The 18564-nt window shown below is 35.9% G+C and overlaps 1 protein-coding gene across 1 annotated transcript in view; it reads right to left on the bottom strand.

Annotated features, from left to right (window-relative positions):
- DPH6 (diphthamine biosynthesis 6) overlaps window positions 1-18564 on the bottom strand; it is a 199988-nt gene that overhangs the window by 122474 nt on the left and 58950 nt on the right. The window contains exons 6-8 of the mRNA XM_053980646.1: window positions 17281-17342; window positions 10312-10406; window positions 3542-3629 (exon numbers count right to left, since the gene is read on the bottom strand). Coding sequence (XP_053836621.1) covers window positions 3542-3629; window positions 10312-10406; window positions 17281-17342 — 245 coding nt within the window. The remainder of the gene's footprint in view (window positions 1-3541; window positions 3630-10311; window positions 10407-17280; window positions 17343-18564) is intronic.

The following is an 18564-nucleotide window of genomic DNA, read 5'->3' on the forward strand; positions in this document are numbered from 1 at the left end:
TCTAAGGCTAAAGTTCTAAATGTAGATTAACTAAAATAATTAACAAGGAACTGGACAGAAAAAGGCTACAATGTTAAATCATATATAATCTATAGGATTGTGTGCTATTAGTACACATGGCATACAAATATCTCCTGAAAACCTTTTCTAAACTTACAAGTGTACAAGTTACAGAACTCTACAAGTGTTTTAAAAATCTTCTCCAAAATGACCTGTACAATAGATCTCCTGCCATTTAACAGGGGCAAACTGCTTGCACTTCTGACATGTGTTCCAGCTACAAGGTCAAGATCTTTTACAAACAGGAAAACACAATATCAGTTTATAACAGGTAATATAATGCAATGGTCCATTATAAGAAAAAGCAGCAGCAGGCATGATTCTTGTGTCTCTTATAGGCAAACAGGCTCCTTTCTTCTGCAAAGTGGAGAAAGAAAACTACGTTATTCCCTCTAATTCTGGACTATTCAAACTTAAGAGGCTGCAGTTTCCCATGTTGTATTGTTTGATATGTGTGTGCTCCCACTCACTGGAACTCAGAAACAAAGTATTCATTATTAAATCTGGGAAAGAGCAAATGTGAAAGCATGAACAACAGCTAGTATGTTGACTACTGTCATCAGAAGTATGTTTCCATCAGCAGAAGTTCCAACAGCTTTAATTTTTGTTTCTGATCTTTACAAAGCCAACACAATAAAGTAAAAGAATATAGCAGGAAGTAAAAGCAAGTTCATTGTGTTGACAAAGTAAAAAAAAAGTTTCACAGTTGTATTTTTCCGAATTGAAAATACTCAGAATTTAATTTTCCTTGAGTAGAAGGCCATACACCTAATTCAAATATTCTAGAATATGCTTCACAAATTATCTCCTCCTCCAAAAAAAAAAAATTCTATATTTTAAGTGTATGAAGTGATTATCTAGGCAAAGTAAAATATTGATGAAACTTGGTATCTATATTATAGTGGTGACTTTATTTTTTACTCTGAAGTAAAAGAGGCATTCCCAATTTTGAGCATTAGTGTTTCATTACCATTCTTTTTTATTCTTACTGTTTTTCTGTAAAATGCCTACAAAAATTGTTTACCAAATTTTTAGTAGTTTTAATAACAAAATACAGTATTTATCTCTTTAGCCTTCTCTGCATCACTATTGATAAAAGAAAAGTGGGTGTGTCTAAAAAAAGCTTAAATTATTATGCAAAAAACATCTTGAAGTTGCACAGAAATATATTAAACCAGAACAGTGAGTACAATGGTATGTTCCCCTAGGCACAAGGGCTCATTTTGCTGCCAGAAACAATTTAAACCAAATTTCTAAGCAGGCTTTGTAGTCAAACATAAAGATTCAGCTAAAGAAAATGCATTATAGAGGAGGAAAGACAGCAGAGACCAAGGTGCACTAGCTACAATTGCAAAATGATTTTAAAAAGTAAATTCAAGGAATGTAAAATTAAGACCTGTAGCAAATAACAAAGACAAAAATTAATATACAATTCAGTTAAAATATGCTTATGTCACAGCAGAAATGATAACAAATCTGATGTCATAATACTTACTAGAATTACACTTCGCTTTGGAGTCTATTAATATTTTCTACAAAGTGCTTACAAAAGTGGCTACTTTTACACATTGTTCATAATGGTGTATTATTTTTCCCAATTTTCAGTAATCCCTTGAAAGCCTCAAAGTCCTTCTGAAGCAGTTTTTTTCCTGCAGTACTTTATTATTGTGGTATTGGCTGTTAAGTGCTGAATACTAACTGATACTTAAAATTTTCCACAGACTTATAAGCACCAAATAGTGAGCAAAAGTACAATACTACAGGCATATCAATCTTGAAGGCATGCCTTTATTATTATTATGCAGTTAAATGATGCTAACAGTTATGGTCTGAAAGACTGACTGGTTCTCCATATTTATAACTTCTCAAAAACTTAGCTTATTTTATCATGACATAAAATAATCTATAGCCAAAAGATCTTAATGCTTTTGCAAAAATCAGACTCTTTTCCTTTTAAATATACATTAGTTTATGTACTAGAATTCAGGGCAAGCTGCTGCAAACCTTACCCCTTGCAAAGTGTGACAGGTTTGTCTACAACAGATTGGAAATAGGATTTACTACAACACTGCCTGAAACTGTGAGGCTTAAACCAAATCTAAAACATCTACATAAGAAGGGGAAAAGAGCTACTGAACAGATAGAAGTAAAATTTTGATTCTTATATCAAATATTATGCATTTTAATATGATTTTTCTTCTGATTTATGTAAAGCTTTGTGGTTTTCATTTTCCCTAGCCTGTCACCTTGTAGTGATGTATGGTACATTTTAGCGTCAAGTTTGCCACGAGCAATAAAGTCAGTTCCCCCAAAGAAATATCAATATATTATCAGTCTTCCCCACCATGCCACATTCCCAAATTTTCCTTTACTCAGCCTATTTGGGTTTTTTTCACATAGCTGATATCCTTTTCACAGTCTCCCACACAAATATTTAATGTTTTATGTTTGAAAGAAATCCAAAACTAGAAATTGACAGGATGAAATACAATTTACTTTCCAAGGAGAAATGAGGCCATCATGGAAGAAAAACACTGAGGTATTTTATCTGTTTGGAAGAATAATATTAAAAAAAAAAAAAAAAAAAAAAAAAAAAGGGAAGGGAAGAGAGAAAGGCATGATCTATTGAAAGAGATGCAGGAAATGTTGCTTAAGAGATATGAAATTTGAAATACCAATAGAATAATGTTCTGTAACAATTTCTGCACTTCTATCATCAAAGTGCAGAAAGACATAAGAGCTATAAAAAGATGACTGCAGCAATAGAAGAAAGAGCATGATGCACTCTCTTCAACAAAATACTAACACTTGTAGAGGCTAAGGAAGAAAAAAAGAATCATTTTAACTGTAAAATAATAAAATGAAAAACAGAAATGTGATGACAAATATTGTCTGTTTTGACCTTATTTCTGCTCATATGAAAGTCTGCAACATTTAAACCACCAGAGTTCCTATTCCTGTTCTGCTCTTTCTACAGAATCATAAATTAACAGAATTAATTCCAACAAACTAATAATGATTCCTTTAAAATTTTTGACCAAGATAATCTCCACATGATTAGAAGTCCTTCATTAAGTGTATTTTTCATATGGAAAAAACCCTAAACTCAGAACTCAAGCAGTTTCAGGTTAGCAAGTTTTTAAATCATCCACTTTACAACAGAAACACCAAAAAGAGATGCCACCTCCCAACAAATCAATACTGTTCATATGGTTTCCTAATACAGTTGTGTTCTACAGTCCAGCTGTTTTACCCAGGTTGCACACATGCTTCACTGAACCACACTGACTGAGCACCTTGAGGTTCCAAGATGAAAAATGCCACACAAATATACTGCATCCATTCATTCACTTGACACAAGTGTGTTTGATCATTCCTAATGGCAAGTTCTCAAATTCAGCTAAATATGTACATTGTTATTTGAATGTAACACCTACATGAGAATATGATGAAAGGAAAAGAACATTTGCAGCCTACTTGCCTTATTCTCCAGGTGTAGTTTTAAAAAATGAAGGTAGGCCACAGGTGCAAATGCATCAGCTGAATGCATAACGACCTTGGCTGAATCTCTGAAATACAAAATTTTTATCATTAAATAGTATAGTATATATATTAGAGACTATATCAAATAGTATGTATATATAGAGAGAGAGAGAGACAATACTTAGTCACTGTATAACACAAAATCTAACGTAACTCATTGAAAATCTATTAATTTCTTATCAATGATTTCATATAAATTAAGAAAAAGTAGTTTGTGATATAAATTCATACTGTTGAACAATACATTACCTTCAAGAATTTTCAAAAGGAATAAACTATACTTCCTGTGTAAGCTGGCAGAGGAGATGCAGCAAGAACCATAAAACCACAGATGAAATGCAAAGAGTAAGCTTGTTTTCGTTATCTCGCTACCTGGGGCCCCTGAAGCAGTGTTCAGGCAGGGGCACAAAAGAAGGGACACAGGCACTGCAGAGACTTGGTCCAGGCTAGAGCATCACCAAACCTGCAGGTCCTCCCTGCATCTCAGGGATTTGCACAGGCGCAATATCTCACTGTGCTTTGATCTTTCCCACAGCCAGGCAGGAAACTCAAGTGTGTTCATTTGGGCCCCATAGTCTATCACAGGCCTATGTTATCTAAACACAGATGCTCTATTCATCCAACACACGAGGTCAAAAACAATTACTATGATACATGTGTTTTTGACACCCCAGCTGCAAGTCACTTGAGAGTATTCAAAACCCTCTTGCCAATCTTCCACTATTTTCCCACACATCCAGACCAATATTAAGAGAATTATTTATCTGTAGTCTATGAAAGTATAAACTACACTGTGTTTTAGAGTCCAGAGATTAATACATAAAGCTATCTTTATATTTCATTAACAGGAAATTTTTCAAAAGTCCATTGTTTTGATAATGCTCGGGAATTAGTTTTTGAAGTATTAACAAGATACAGTATTGCACACACAGAAATTGACTGATCCAGCCATCTTGCATCTGATAGCGAAGACTACTAGACATAACTTTTTAATGCCAAATGTGTTGGTAACAATGTAAAACTTCCTGTGTGCTGATTCAAATTAGTTAATTTTAGTTTTCATTTTTACAGACACAATCTGTCACACTTTGATTCACAAGAGGCAGTATCTGTTATATCCATCTGCACGGTTTTACTACTTAAGAAAAAGGTAGCTCTAAGAAACAAACATCAGAAGGTGAGAAACTCAAGGAAAACATAAGAGAATTTCAGATGCAGTAAAAGAAAATCTGAAAGTTGTTGAAAGTAAGGCTAAGGACAGACATAATTTTCCAGAAACCATGTTGCCCTAGGTACCTTCATAGGGGTCAAAGAGATGATATAGATAGATTTCTAGTAATACCACATAAAACCAATGCAAACTCAAAGCTTGAAGCTTTGGCCAGATCCCAGTTCCTCAACAAAAGTGTAAAATTAACAGAAATATCTGTTCTATAAAATGTGTTTTGGGATTTGAAAATATCAAAATGTCACAAAAATAATGATAAATACCTTTAACATAAGAAGATCCACTTTAAGCAAACCTTAAAGTATTTTGATAAATAGGCCTCAGATTCATTCTTGAGAGTAATTATCAAGATTCTTTATGATTAAAATATTGTTTATATTTAAGATATAAGATACATTATACATAGTTCCTTCAGATTAAAATAATTATTTTCAAGTGACAATGGTGTCTTCTAATTCTAACAGAAATAGGTAGAAAAAAAAATTGGTGGAAAGCAGAATAGTTCTATTTACATCCAGTTAGTCTCCAATTAAATAACCTAATCAAGTCCTGAACTTGAGATGTCATATTCAGCTTGGAAAATAGTAAAAAAAACCCCAACCAACTCAAAACACAGGAAAAGCAGAGACCTAAAATGTAAAACAATGATTTGTGAGACCCCAATATATTCTATAAGGCCATTTCACACTAAAAGGCTGAATTTTGAGTAGGAATTTGACTACCTAAGATGATTCATGTTTGATTGTAATGGAAACACAGGAATTTTGTTAAGGAAATTTTCATAAGACTGAAAAAAATGAACAGTTGAAAAACTGTCTCAGTCAGCTATTTGTTTTGAAATCAAAATCATCTGATCTCTCAAGACTTCTTGAAAATCTAGAAAGCATCCAATCATTTTGAAACATTCTGTAACACTTTTTCAGGACAAATACATCAAGCTAGAACAAGACCGAGAATACAATCAATGCTTCTCAGAACATGACTAACTTTTCATGTTTACAGAAATTATAGTTTTATAATTTTGCTTTTAACTCCAAACTTAGAATTACAGGCCTAAACACAGACCTAATAGTAAGGTATGAAAGGGAAAATTTTATTTCCCAAATATTTCAAATGTGACAATTTACTTTCCAAAGTATCAAACTATTCTGCGTTCCATGAATAAACGGGCCTTTATCACAAGAGTAGATATTAGATGGTATTCTTATAGATGAGAAATAGATCTTTACAATTTCAAGAAATGTTGATTAATTGTACTTTAAATATCAGCATAAGAATGACATAAAATGCTTGGTACATTTCAAACACTGAGAGCAAGAAAGCTGACAACTGGATTACAATAGACTACCTGGGAAAACCAGATAAACCCCAATCAGACTCTTGTTCAATATTTTGTTTGTAAGATTTTGCTTTCACTACTAGATATTGTTTATTTTCAAATATATGTTTCACTCAATCTGTCATGCTTCCTTTGTGAGGTACATTTTTGAATGAAGATAGAGAAGAATGGCAAGAATTCAACTTAGCATTCAGAAGCAAAATTCGTCATACAGTCTTACACTAAAGAGACTCACATTTCTCCATAATAAGTAACATTCAACGTTGTATTTTATTTTTTCCTGAGCCAGCATATTTTTTTTATTTTGCAAGGATATACTGTAGAATCATATCTTGCCAAGTTTGAGAGGGCAAAAATCATTGACCAGTGAAAACACTACCTGCAAGTAGTGTTATAAATAAATGGCATACTAGATTTTCTCTTGTTCTTTTAGGTTTATGTGGTAAGATTTTGGTGGCAGGGGTTAGTGCTTAGAGGTGGTCTCTATGACATGAGACCAAGGGGTGCTCAGCTCATTAACAACATTGGTGATATCTCAGTGATAACATATTTTAAAACTATGCTGCAATAGGAATGAGAAAAACATGGTAGTGACAGCCCTGCAGACACCAAGGTTAGTGAAGAAGGAGTGAGCAGAGGTGCTTCAAATGTCAGAACAGATTCTACACAGCCTGTGGAAAAGACTGTGGTGAAGAAGGTTGCTTCCCTGCAGGCCAGGAAGGACACATCAGAGCAGATACACACACTGCAGTCTGTGCAGAAACCCACGCAGAAGCAGTTTTTCTGACAGGCCTGAGCCCCATGGAAGACCCATGAGGAGCAGTCTGTTCCTGAAGCACCATACCCCATGGAAAGCATATGCACTGGAGCAGTTCTTGAAGAACTTGCCTGGTGGGAAAGACACACATTGTAACAATTCATGGGGGAGCCATGGAAAAGACCCAAGCAGGAGCAGGAGAAAAGTGTGAAGAGAAGGGGGCAGCAAAGACAGTGTTATGAGCTGACCAGTTTAATTCTCCATCTCCTTGCACTGCTCACTGGGGAGGATGTAGCAAAGTCAGGAATGAGGAAGTGAAGTTAAGCCTGAGAAGAACAAGGTGAGAAGGTATATTTGTTTCCCACTGTTCTACTTTTTAAAAATTTTATTTATTAAATTTGGCAATAAGTTAAATTAATTTTCCCCAAATTGAATGTGGTTTCCCATTACAGTAATTGGTAAGCCATCACATTGCTTTCTTCTTGACCTACACATCTTTCTATCTTATTTTCTCTCCCTGTCTTCCTGAAGAAGGAGAGTGAGAGCAGCTTGGTGAGAAACTAGCAGCTAGCCAAGGTTAATCCATCATGCCTGTTTTGAAGGCAAAAGTATTATTTAATATCTTCCTCAGAAACTTTTAACTCAGGAGATGTTTTGGAGTTGTTCAGGAATTTAGGAATCTTGAAAATCCTGACAGGGTTTAACTTCTAAGTTGCGATGCTTACAACACAATTTAAACTTTAAAAATTGCATCAGGATTTAGTCCTATCTTGTAAGTTGGGTTGATTTAGTCAGGAGTTTTATTACTGTTAATTAGGTTTGTTCTTTGTACTCCCCTATTTTTCCCTCACAGTGGTCTGCTCCAAGTTGTTTACCTGAAAGTTCCTGCCACTCAGACCTGCCAATCTTTTCATCTCTCCCAGTTTTCTCCTTGTTTGGTTCTGTCAGTCAGGGGTTGTCACTCCTTGTCGGGGTGTCAATCTTGTAACCACCCCCAGCTTCTTCATGAAAGTTCTGTATCAATCACCCCACTTTAGCCCTTCTATTCGTCCCAGGACGCTGCACCCACCTCTGTTATGTTACCATTGGTTGTTATAGTTGATGTCATTTCTCTATCGTTTGTCCCCATTGGGCGAGCCAGGTTTCCACCCCTGTCCGCCCACCTCCTACTTAACCTGTTGTCATTCTTTGTTCTCCGGCATTTTGCACTCCGTCGCTCTGAGCATTTTGTTCCAACCACGCATGGGGGAATAAAAGTTCTTAGGGCTCGCAAAAAAGTGTCCTTCTCTTGTCCCTTTGTCTCCTCTCAGTGTGTGAAGCTACCAAAGCTGTGTTACCCATGCCGCAGCGCTCAGCACTACCAGGCTGGCAGATGCCCTGGAGTGCCCGCTCACGTGGCGGCCACCCGGCCTTACACAGGCAGTGCTGGCCGGCGCTTCTCGACTGCTTGAGGTTGTGGCAGGCAGCCGCCGCCGCAGTCCTACTTTAGGAATGGTACTCCCAAATTCAGTGCCCCCACTGAGACTCTCCAAAACCACACACTTCTTCCTCTTTCACTGTCCTCTGCCCCTGTTTTCCCCTCCCCATGTGGTGGGATGGAGTTGAGAACTGGAGGCACAAAAGGCTGAGATCATGGGTTCAGATAAGAACAAGTTACTGGTAGCAGCAGTGAGATAAGAAAATTAACATAACAGCACAATATTAATAACAAAAGAACACAATCATCAGTGATTCACATTCAAAAAATGCTCATTGAGAATCCTGCTACAATGAACAATACAGATAGCTCCCCCTCTGCCAGGTTTTTTCCACTGGGAGGAACACTCCTCTCTCAGAGAGAGAGGGAGAGAGTTCCTGAGTCCCTTTCCCCCAACCCTGGCAATAAGTGAGGTCCTATCAAATAACAATGGGGTCCTTGGCAGGGTGCCTCCCAACTATTGCAAAAATCTAAGCCTGGCCCACCTGAAACCAGGAGAGATGTATACCTGAACCATGTATACATAAACATTTGGAAACTCTACGAGCAGAGTTAACATCATTACAAAGTCTGTTTGGATTCAGTGTACATGAAAAGCAGGAGTACAAAGTAGAAAAAAAGTCATAACTTATTTAAAGAAGAAACTATAAAATATTTTTCTTGTGAAGTTCATACAGTAAAACTCATTGAAGGAGTGTTTAGAAGTCCACTGTGCCATATACTTATTATTAAATACTCACTAATTTAAATATTTCTTTTATGTATTTTTTGTGCTTTTATTTTTAAGTTTTATTTTTTGGAGTATCACCAAGAGAAATAAAGACAACTCAGACACACCACCTCTGCTTCTCCTTTTCCTAGTCACTTGAACTGTCTTTATATCACTGATAACCAGATATACATTTAGAATATATTATAATATATTCCTACTTAAACTGCTCTTTGGTTGATCCCAAACCAAGGGCATAATCAACCAGTATTTCAGTGGACATCTGCCAAGATTAGCTGCCAGTGCTTTAACCACTTTGTCTATTGATCTTCTCCTCCCAAATACCAAGCATTGAAGTGGAGCTGACAGTTCTTGGTTCTCTATTCCTTACACAGACAGATCCCAGTTTTACAGAAAAGTGAAACAAATGGACCTGTACCATGAAAGTATCAATCGTGTCTATATGCTCCATAATCTGGAGCTGCACTAAAATGACTGAGAATCAATCACCAATACATAATTACTGGTCTGTTTATTTCCTTCAGAAAAAAACAGCAGTCAAAATATTTTACTTGAAGCAACCAGGCCTAGCTACTTAACAGACTTACAAGAAACAAGACACAAGTATTTTCCACAGCTCACTACACAGGTTTTAGCAATTAATGTCAAAGGAATAAACTATTCAGTGTAATTGAGATGGATTCATACAAAGTTTGTATTTAAAATATCCTCTAGTAATTGAAGAAAAGTGTTTACTGTTATCATTCTAAGCTACTAAACTTAACACACACACACACATACAGAGTTAATGAAACCCACAGGCTACTGAAGTGGCACTTTATCAAATTTAGCTGTAATGAAAGATAAATATTACAGGCAATTCACACTTCATGAAAGGATAAAAGTGTCAGTGTATAGGTACCAGTTTTACTGCAGGCCATAATCAGCAAGTAAACGAAAGTGCAAATGTCTAAAAAGTTTATAGCCCTCTATGAACGCCTCATCATGTCAGGTATTGATTTAGGTTTCCAGAGGACTTTGCCAGTGTTAGACAACATGAGTGTCTGTGAACTTAAAGAACATGTTTTACCTCTGCAGATGCCATGTGTTACCTCTTACCACCTCTAGTTGTCTCAAACTAAATTTTAAGATGCTCCCATTGCTTTAATATAAGGAAATAGAAGAAACTGTTCCTTACACAACTATTTTCTTCTTAAATAGAGGGCAGTCCAGAGTGAATGTTTCATATTCCCCTCCTTCTCCACAAACATGGACTCCGTATTTCTCAGAAAGCTGTCAAAAAAGAGAAATTGAAACATGTAAGTAGTATACTAAAGAAGTTTATTACACATATTTTGCTGAAAATGTCAAAACCAGTAAATACTAGTTGCTAGTACATACTACTATTGCTAGTAGTATGCAACTGGCAGTTGCATACTAGTACATGCATGGTTAAACCATGACATATACTTTCTAAAAGACTATGCATTACAAGGCTGAAAAAACCCAATCATCATACAGTCAGGTCTTGATTTCTTTGTATGCCTCTAACAGTGATTAAAAATTACTGATGTGTTACATTTTAAATAGAACTGGCACTGTAATATTTAGATTAACAAATTGATTCCTAGTTCTTCTTTCTCAATGGCCACGAAAGCTTGTTCAGACTCCCATACTTGTCTTTCTTTAGTATATCTATTTCACTTGGAGGAGAAACTTTTACTGTGAGTCAACACAAGAAGTAGCATTTCACATAGAAGTATACTGTGAACACATTTTTTTACAACAGATTCAGAATCTGTATTCTATGTTTAGGTAAATATTGTTTCAAAAAAATCTAACAAAACAAATGAGAATTTTCTAAGTCAAAAGCAAAAAGCTAAAGCAAGATTTAAAGAGAAACATGTTGTTTCTTTTATAACTTGTATTTAATATACTTTCAAAATCAACATATATTTACGAATATTCCTGAAGCTCTGGATATCTCACTTAAATACATAAGTAGATAAACTGAAACATTCAAAATATGAGACATGACTATCTTAATTAATTCCTGCTTTACAAATGACCAGCTGTGGAGCATGAACCGAAGTTCTTTTGCTGGAGTAAGGAGCGCATAACTGCTCAGTAGCTCACTGTACTACTGTTTCAATGTACTGTATTGACAGATAGTAATCAAGCACCAGATCTGAGCATGGGGACACCCTTTCTGTCTACAGCAGAAATTCATGTCCTCAGTACCAGATTATATCACCTTATAAACCATTGCTGCACTGATTCAAGCCAAACCCTGTCCAGGTTTTTTAACATTAAACAAGCACTAACATTCTGCTTTAAGTGACTCATAAGAACTTGAACTGCAGTCCTTAACTCCGTTGCAAACACCAGTGTTACTTTTGGGAATATTTATTTAACCCCTTTATGCCTTTCCTTAGAGGAACAGAAGCCCACCCATGATGCTTCTGCAGTCAAAGTAAAAATACAGTTCTCCAGAACATCAGGGGGCTAGAAAAAGTCTGTCTGGAGGCTAGATGATAATTCCAAATCTACTGTTTCTTTTGAGGCAAAGATAAGACTGGGATATTTATACATCATAGATTACATTTTTATATAGCTACTAGAATATTTGTGTAGCAAGTCTATTACATATATTCAAATGATACTGTATTTTTATTGTTGAAACTGAATGTTGTTGTATCCTGGGTTGTGTTCAGATTAGGGGTTTTATAATATTAGTAAGCCGGTTCTTTGTACACCCCTGTTACCCCTGCGATGGTTCACTCCAGGCTGCCTGCCATTGGAGATTCCCCACGTCAGTCCTGTAACCACCCCCTGTTCATTCCTGAAACTTCCCTGTCTGTTACCCCATCCCCGCGTCCCTGTTCGTCCCGGAGCCCTGTGTCCACCCCTGTCGCGTTCCTGTTGGTTGCTGTGGTCCTCGTCACTCCCCCGTTGTCTGTCCCCATTGGGCAGAAGGGTTTCCGCCCCTGTCTGCCTGCCCCCTATAAAACCCCATGCGCCCTCGGTCCTGTCGCCATTTTGTCCATGTGGTACTAGGGAGCGGCCGCTGTTCTCCATCGCAGCTTCACGCGACAATAAACCCTCTCCAGCCACGCAGGACAGAGTGGACATTCCTTCGCCTCTTTGCCTTGTTCCAGCACCAGTTACAGAGTGCAGCAAGTCCCACTCTGTTGTGCTGAACGCCACAGCACCTGGGCCATGTGGCAGCCCCAGTCCCGCCGAGAAGCAGCGCCTTTAGCCGGGCTCTCCAGAGCTGCCCAGGACCGGGGAAAAGAACGCAGCGCCGCAGAATGTAGTTCCTGTTACTTTACAATTCTCTTTCAAAGCTTCTTACTTACAAACTTGCAAGAGTTTTTATAACTTCAGTTACTTAAACCAAAGGCCTGAATAATCTTCAGCCATCATTTTGCAGAAAAGGAAAATGCTCTGAGAAAATAATACTTTGGTAATGTTCTATGTGAATATTTAGTTGTGTGGTGCTGTAAAATCAAAATATCTTTTGGAGCATGATTGAAACATTTTTTCAGTATCTTGTTATGAGAGTTATTTTTAATTTTCCTTTTCACATTTTCTTTCAAAGAAAAGAAGCAAAAGAGAACCTTTAATCAAGTGCTCATTAAAAAATTACACTCCTGACATAAAAGAGAACTCCATCTGTCAACAATGGCAACAAGGTTTCTATAGGACAAATACATCACGAATAATTACTGTTGATGCAACAAGAATGGACAACCTACAAAACAGTTAGTCAAAACCTTTTATTCTTACTTTATTTAAAGAAAAACAAACAAAAAACAAACAAAAGAAAAAATCCTAAAGAAAACTATTAAAAATTTGAAAGAGAGAAAACCAGGAAAGATCTTTCTAACAGTAACCTTTCCACAGCAAATACATGGAGTGACTGTTTACAAATCACTTTCAAAATTGGTAGCTCTGCTTGTAAGCAGTGTCTAGAATAATTATTGGCAATTCGCACTGAATACTCAGAAGATCTGAGACTATTTCCTATCTTTGTTGTGAGAAATTCTCATTTTCAATGTCACTGGTTTCAACATCATTCTTGACACCAATTATACAAGGTGCTAAAGGGTTTTCAGTTGTCACAAATGTCAATAGAACCAAAAGATATTTAGCAGCTCATAGAACAGATCCTTAACGTACATTTCACAAAGTCAGCAATATTTTTTAAATGTCATCAATGGCATGAGAATTTTGCCTGTTAATAATTTAGAATATTAACATTATTTGAAGACCGATTATTTGAGTTTGCAAATTGGATGCTAAATTAATAATAACAGAACAGCATGGACTCCAAATTTTATGATTCCTAAATCTGCCTTCTAGTATAGATGAGCCAGAAAACTGCAAATTTTTAAGTCAAACATAATTAATTGCAAGTAATGCAAGTCCACTTCAAACTCCAAAAGAAATCTATGATGAAACCATCTTCCAGACTGCACAAAGTTTATCTTAAGTACACAATGAGATAGAGGATACACATATAAATGAGATACATATAAATGACCAGTCCAAACATCACCAGAAGAACAGTCTCTTCCTACCTTGAGAATGAAACACAAGGATTAAAGCTTCCTTCTTTAACTTTCATAATCAAAGATAAATATTTGAATTCAAATGCTTCCTTTTTCCTTTGTTCCCTTTCAGAAATTGTAAGACTTAATAAACTCTCATATTTACAGAAATGCTCTGTACATCAAGATATGCTCATCAACTTTTGAGGCAAGCATACAAATAAACATTTTCCTATTGCCTATTGGCAGAGATAGAATTACAGACAAATATAACCTTAATGTCCATTTGCCATTCTATTAACAAGTTCAAAAAAGAGTGGGATCACAACCTGAGACATAAGTTGACAGAAAATTCTTTAGTGTAAAAAGCTGAGACTCCTGTTACAGAGGAAACATTGGGACATGAAAGTAATTTAATAATTTAGCAATTATCTAGCAACCACTCCTCAAAAACTAATCAAAGACCTATCAATTAGAAAAAAGCAATAATTCAAAAACTTTCCTTTCTACAATGCTAATGTCCTGAGCCAGTAATATTCACCCCTGCTAAAAGTATGGGTGGAAGATCATCATTGCACTCCTAAGTTCAACATTCTGAAAGTAATTTGAAAAAAATTGCAAAAAGTTTTTCCCACTCACTAGTCCTCCATTTTTCTGCTGCTACTGCAGAAAAACCACCTCACCTTTATGTCAGTAATTATTATAATTTCTACTGTACACATAAAATAAAGTAAATCAGAAGACTGAAAGTTTAGGTGCTAATATGTTTTCAAAGTCAAATAATTGAGTGGAGGAAATCAGGGTTGGGTTTTGTATTTATTTGTTGGGGACTTTTTTTAACCAACACTCTTATAATGCCTCAACCAGAGATTTTTTGCTAAAAGGAGAATGACTAGCTCACACTTATTTCTTATATATATATCCAAAAGACAAATTCTAACAGGTGCATTATAGTAATACAAGTTAATTTTGGTCTCATTGACTGTTCCTTAAGGTAAATGTTTAGTACACAAAAAAAAAAAAAAAAAAAAAAAAAAAAGGTAAGAAGCGAGTGAGTTCTATTTCCAGATCTGTAGTACCAGAGAAGTTGAACTTTGTGAGTACAAGGTAAAAGATACTCCCTACAAGTCCCAAATTACTCAACATAGATGACATTTTGTGGCTCTTTATCAAAGACATTGGCATTTTTCTGGGCACTGAAATTATTCAGATATAAAGTGATTTTCAACAGAACTGAAGAACACAGAGAACATTACTTTATTAATTCCAAACAGAACTGCAAAAAATTCTCACAAACTTGTATATCACACTTGGAAAAATGCTGTAATGAAATACCCTGCACTTAAATGAATAAACAACTATGGTAAAACAATACCAGATGTCAATACAGAACTCAAAAAACAATCCCAAAGAAGAAGAAAAAACTATATTAGCAAAAAACTCCAACAAGAAAAACAAATTACTGTAAAATTTGAAATTACTGGTTAGATAATAGAGTACAAATCAAAGATCACTGGGATATAAAGCCATGGCAGTTTTGGATATTTGCATTATGGTGTTTTATATGGTATGGTCAGAATATTAAATTTTATCTCCCTTACTGGAAACTGTGAACTCCTTGTTTTCACATTCTGTCTGCCAGAACTTCTGATGCTGAAAACTTCACTGGTTTGCAAAAGAGTATTTTTCACATTGTGAGTATTTTTCACATTGTAAGTATTTTTCTTCAGTTTATAGTTAACAATTTGGTTTTATAAGGCCTTAAAGCCAACTAAGTATCCAGCAGAAAAAGTCTTTGTAATGGCTTTGACTTTCATAGCATACATATGCACAAGCAACAGTCAAATGAACAAATAACCAGTTGTGCAGTCTTCTCTATAATGGCCTGACAAGCACTGCAAGCAGTGTCAGAATGCCCTGTTTGTACACTTTAGCCAGTCACTGCATTGTTTATTGTTGTATCAATAAAAGATAAAATCATCAAATGTGGGTTTTGAGAAGTGTTAAAAACCATGATAGTAATAATTTCAGTGAAACCGAGTAAGTAAGAATCACTTTAATTAAGACATCCAACATGATGGTGAATGTATGCAATTCATAAAAAATACCAGGTACTTTTGGATTTCATAGTTTATTATTTTCTTTTAAAAATGAATTATGGTGAAATGAAATGCAGAAGAATAGTTCTTATTAGTACAATTAAAATTGCAATACTTGCTGCTACAGTTTTAAAGAAATCAAGATTGATTCAACTGAGGTGAGTAGTTGCAACCCCACTGAGGCTGCAACCTGAATTTTGATTACAGAAGCTTTCTGTGAATGCAGAATGTTGAGATTATTTTAAGAAATAAGTGAAACAAGACTTCCAAAAAAAGATAATGAATGGGATTGTATACCAGTTACTTTACATAGCAGAGGGCCAGGAAGGAGGAGGGGAAGATTTCTGGGCAAATTCTCCAGGTCTGAAGCAATAAACCTCAAGTTAAGAACAGACCAACACCATCTCTTCAGGTAAGGTTATTTGAATGTTATGTACCTTAATTATTCCTTTCCAGCTTTCCCAAGCAGCAATTACCTATCTTTTCCTCTCTATGTAAATAAATTTTAAAAAATTGAGTAAAATAAGATATAATTGCTATGTAACTCTCTATCTTTAAGTAGCAAAAGATTTTTAAAGTTATGGTTACTTTTTCTTTCTCTTCTGCAAGTTTGCCATACCCTTAGGTGTTCTAACAAAACAAACTACTTATGAAGCCAGGCTGACCAGTAACTACCCAGATTAATAATGAAAAGTATTTTTAGGACATCACTTTGTGGACATTTAGACAGCCTACACTGAAAGCTATGTCAAGACCCTTTTAAGAGACATGCAGTCATTGTGGGTATCTAACATGCTCAAGGACAAGGAATTCTGGTAAACTGGCATTGTCACAGACAATACATGAAAACATAATTTCAGAACTGTTATTCTTAAAATTTACTTAGCTTGATCTTTGATGCTTCTACATCAAACTCGAAGAAACCTCAAGTACAAAATCTGGTGTTTTTTCTTTTCCCTAGCTGAATGATTTTTCTTTAAATAAATCTACTAGCTCTGCCAAGAAGCATTATCCTAGTATGAGGACACACAGTCCTTTGCACAGAATTAAATACATCCTCAAGAATATACTTCTTATTTAATTTTTAAAGGCCCCACTGTATGCAGTCTGATTGTATAAACAGCAGGAAACCTGCAAATAGGAATCTTCAGGGAAGTTTTGTATCACTTATGATTTTGCCACTACTATTTCTTGCTGTGCAAGTCTCTAATGTACAATTATTTAGCTGTATCATATTGATATACCAGTTAGTGTTCCTGCAACACTGAGTTTTCATGCTTTTAGTCTGTTTTAAAGATGGCGACACCATCTGTGAACTATATCAAGAAATAATGTTTTTTTGATATGAAAAGTGCTTAGCAAAGGCTTATATTCAGTGTACAAAGCTAAGCTTTGGGTTAACGCCCAATTTATGAAAGTAAATAATTTTTATTAAGTTAATTTTACTGAATTTCTGCCTGTGTTTCTTTTTAACTGCAAGTTTAACTATATGAATATCCTTTAAGTTATACTTACCTCCAGAAGAACAGGCTCCATTTCACCTAGAGTTTTTCCTAGATGCTTATCTGGATCTAAGCCTGCAAAAAACCCAAAAAATGTAAAAATATTTGTTATTAAGTACTCTTATGCCTGTGGTGTTATATTTTGGTTAAATGGTATGCTCTGTCTCACACCTCGAAAATGTATGGTTTATTCCAAGCCTGTGATCCTCCCCTGAGGTGTCATGTGTCTGTAATCCCATTGGCCCAATCTTGTTCTGTGCCCACTTTGAATCTCCCTGTTAAGTATGCCGGGGGGACAGGGCTCTCTCTCTTAGTCCTTAGCCGGCTCTCCTGGCCGGTGCTCTCTCGGCCCCTCTCTCCCCCTCCCCTTTCCCCCCTCACTCCCCCTCCCCTCCCCGTTCCTTAGAAACCATGCTGCTCCCGGGGGTAGGACCCCCAGTAAACCCTCATCTAATGAGCACTCTCAGAAGCCATGTGGAGTCTCCTTGCCTGCCTGCTGCTACCAGCGAACTCACAGCTTAGGGGACCCCCTGGGGACATCCCGGAGGGTCCCCCCCAAAGGCGCAGCAACATATGACATCAAGAAATGTTTATTTTTTTTTTTTTAATACATCACATCTCTCTTAGAAACTCCACATCATCTAAAATAATTACTATCCTAAAGAACATACACTGAGTCAGAATTTTCCCTAATATTTGGGCAAATATTTTCCAGGTTTATGGAAAAACAAAGCTAGTTACCATTTCACTACAGGTCAAGTGGAAAAGCTATTGTATCCCTTAGAAATTTCACTAACCAGTGAAGTAAGCACAGAGGTCCATGGCAATAAAAATACTATAAGGATACTACCTCTTAAGTCAGAAGTTACCTTTGTAGATACCTATTATAAATTAAAATACAATTTAATTATTTTATGTTTCCTACAACTGGAAGGGACACAGGCTCATAATAAAAAGTTCTTTTGCCAAATCCCATTCTTTTTGTGTTTTTTGCACATATAAAATATAAGATTAAAAAGGAGGGAGATATAAAGAAAACTCAGACCTACAGAACATACTGAACATTGTACCTTTAGATCCATCACAAAATATTCTGTATGATGTCTACATTTTGATGCATTTTCCTTTGTAAAAAAATAAGCCCTATTAACACTTGATAGCTGCTCCAACTTGCTCCTCTGTATTCCTGTTTCAAATTTCTTGATTTTCTAATTTTAGCCAGCTCATGGCATTTAATGGTCACTTCTCAGGATAAACCAAGTAACTAGGAAAAATGAGTAGTGGGATAAAATAATCC

The sequence above is a fragment of the Vidua macroura genome, chromosome 6 (assembly GCF_024509145.1).
Source record: "Vidua macroura isolate BioBank_ID:100142 chromosome 6, ASM2450914v1, whole genome shotgun sequence".
NCBI classification, from domain to species: domain Eukaryota; kingdom Metazoa; phylum Chordata; class Aves; order Passeriformes; family Viduidae; genus Vidua; species Vidua macroura.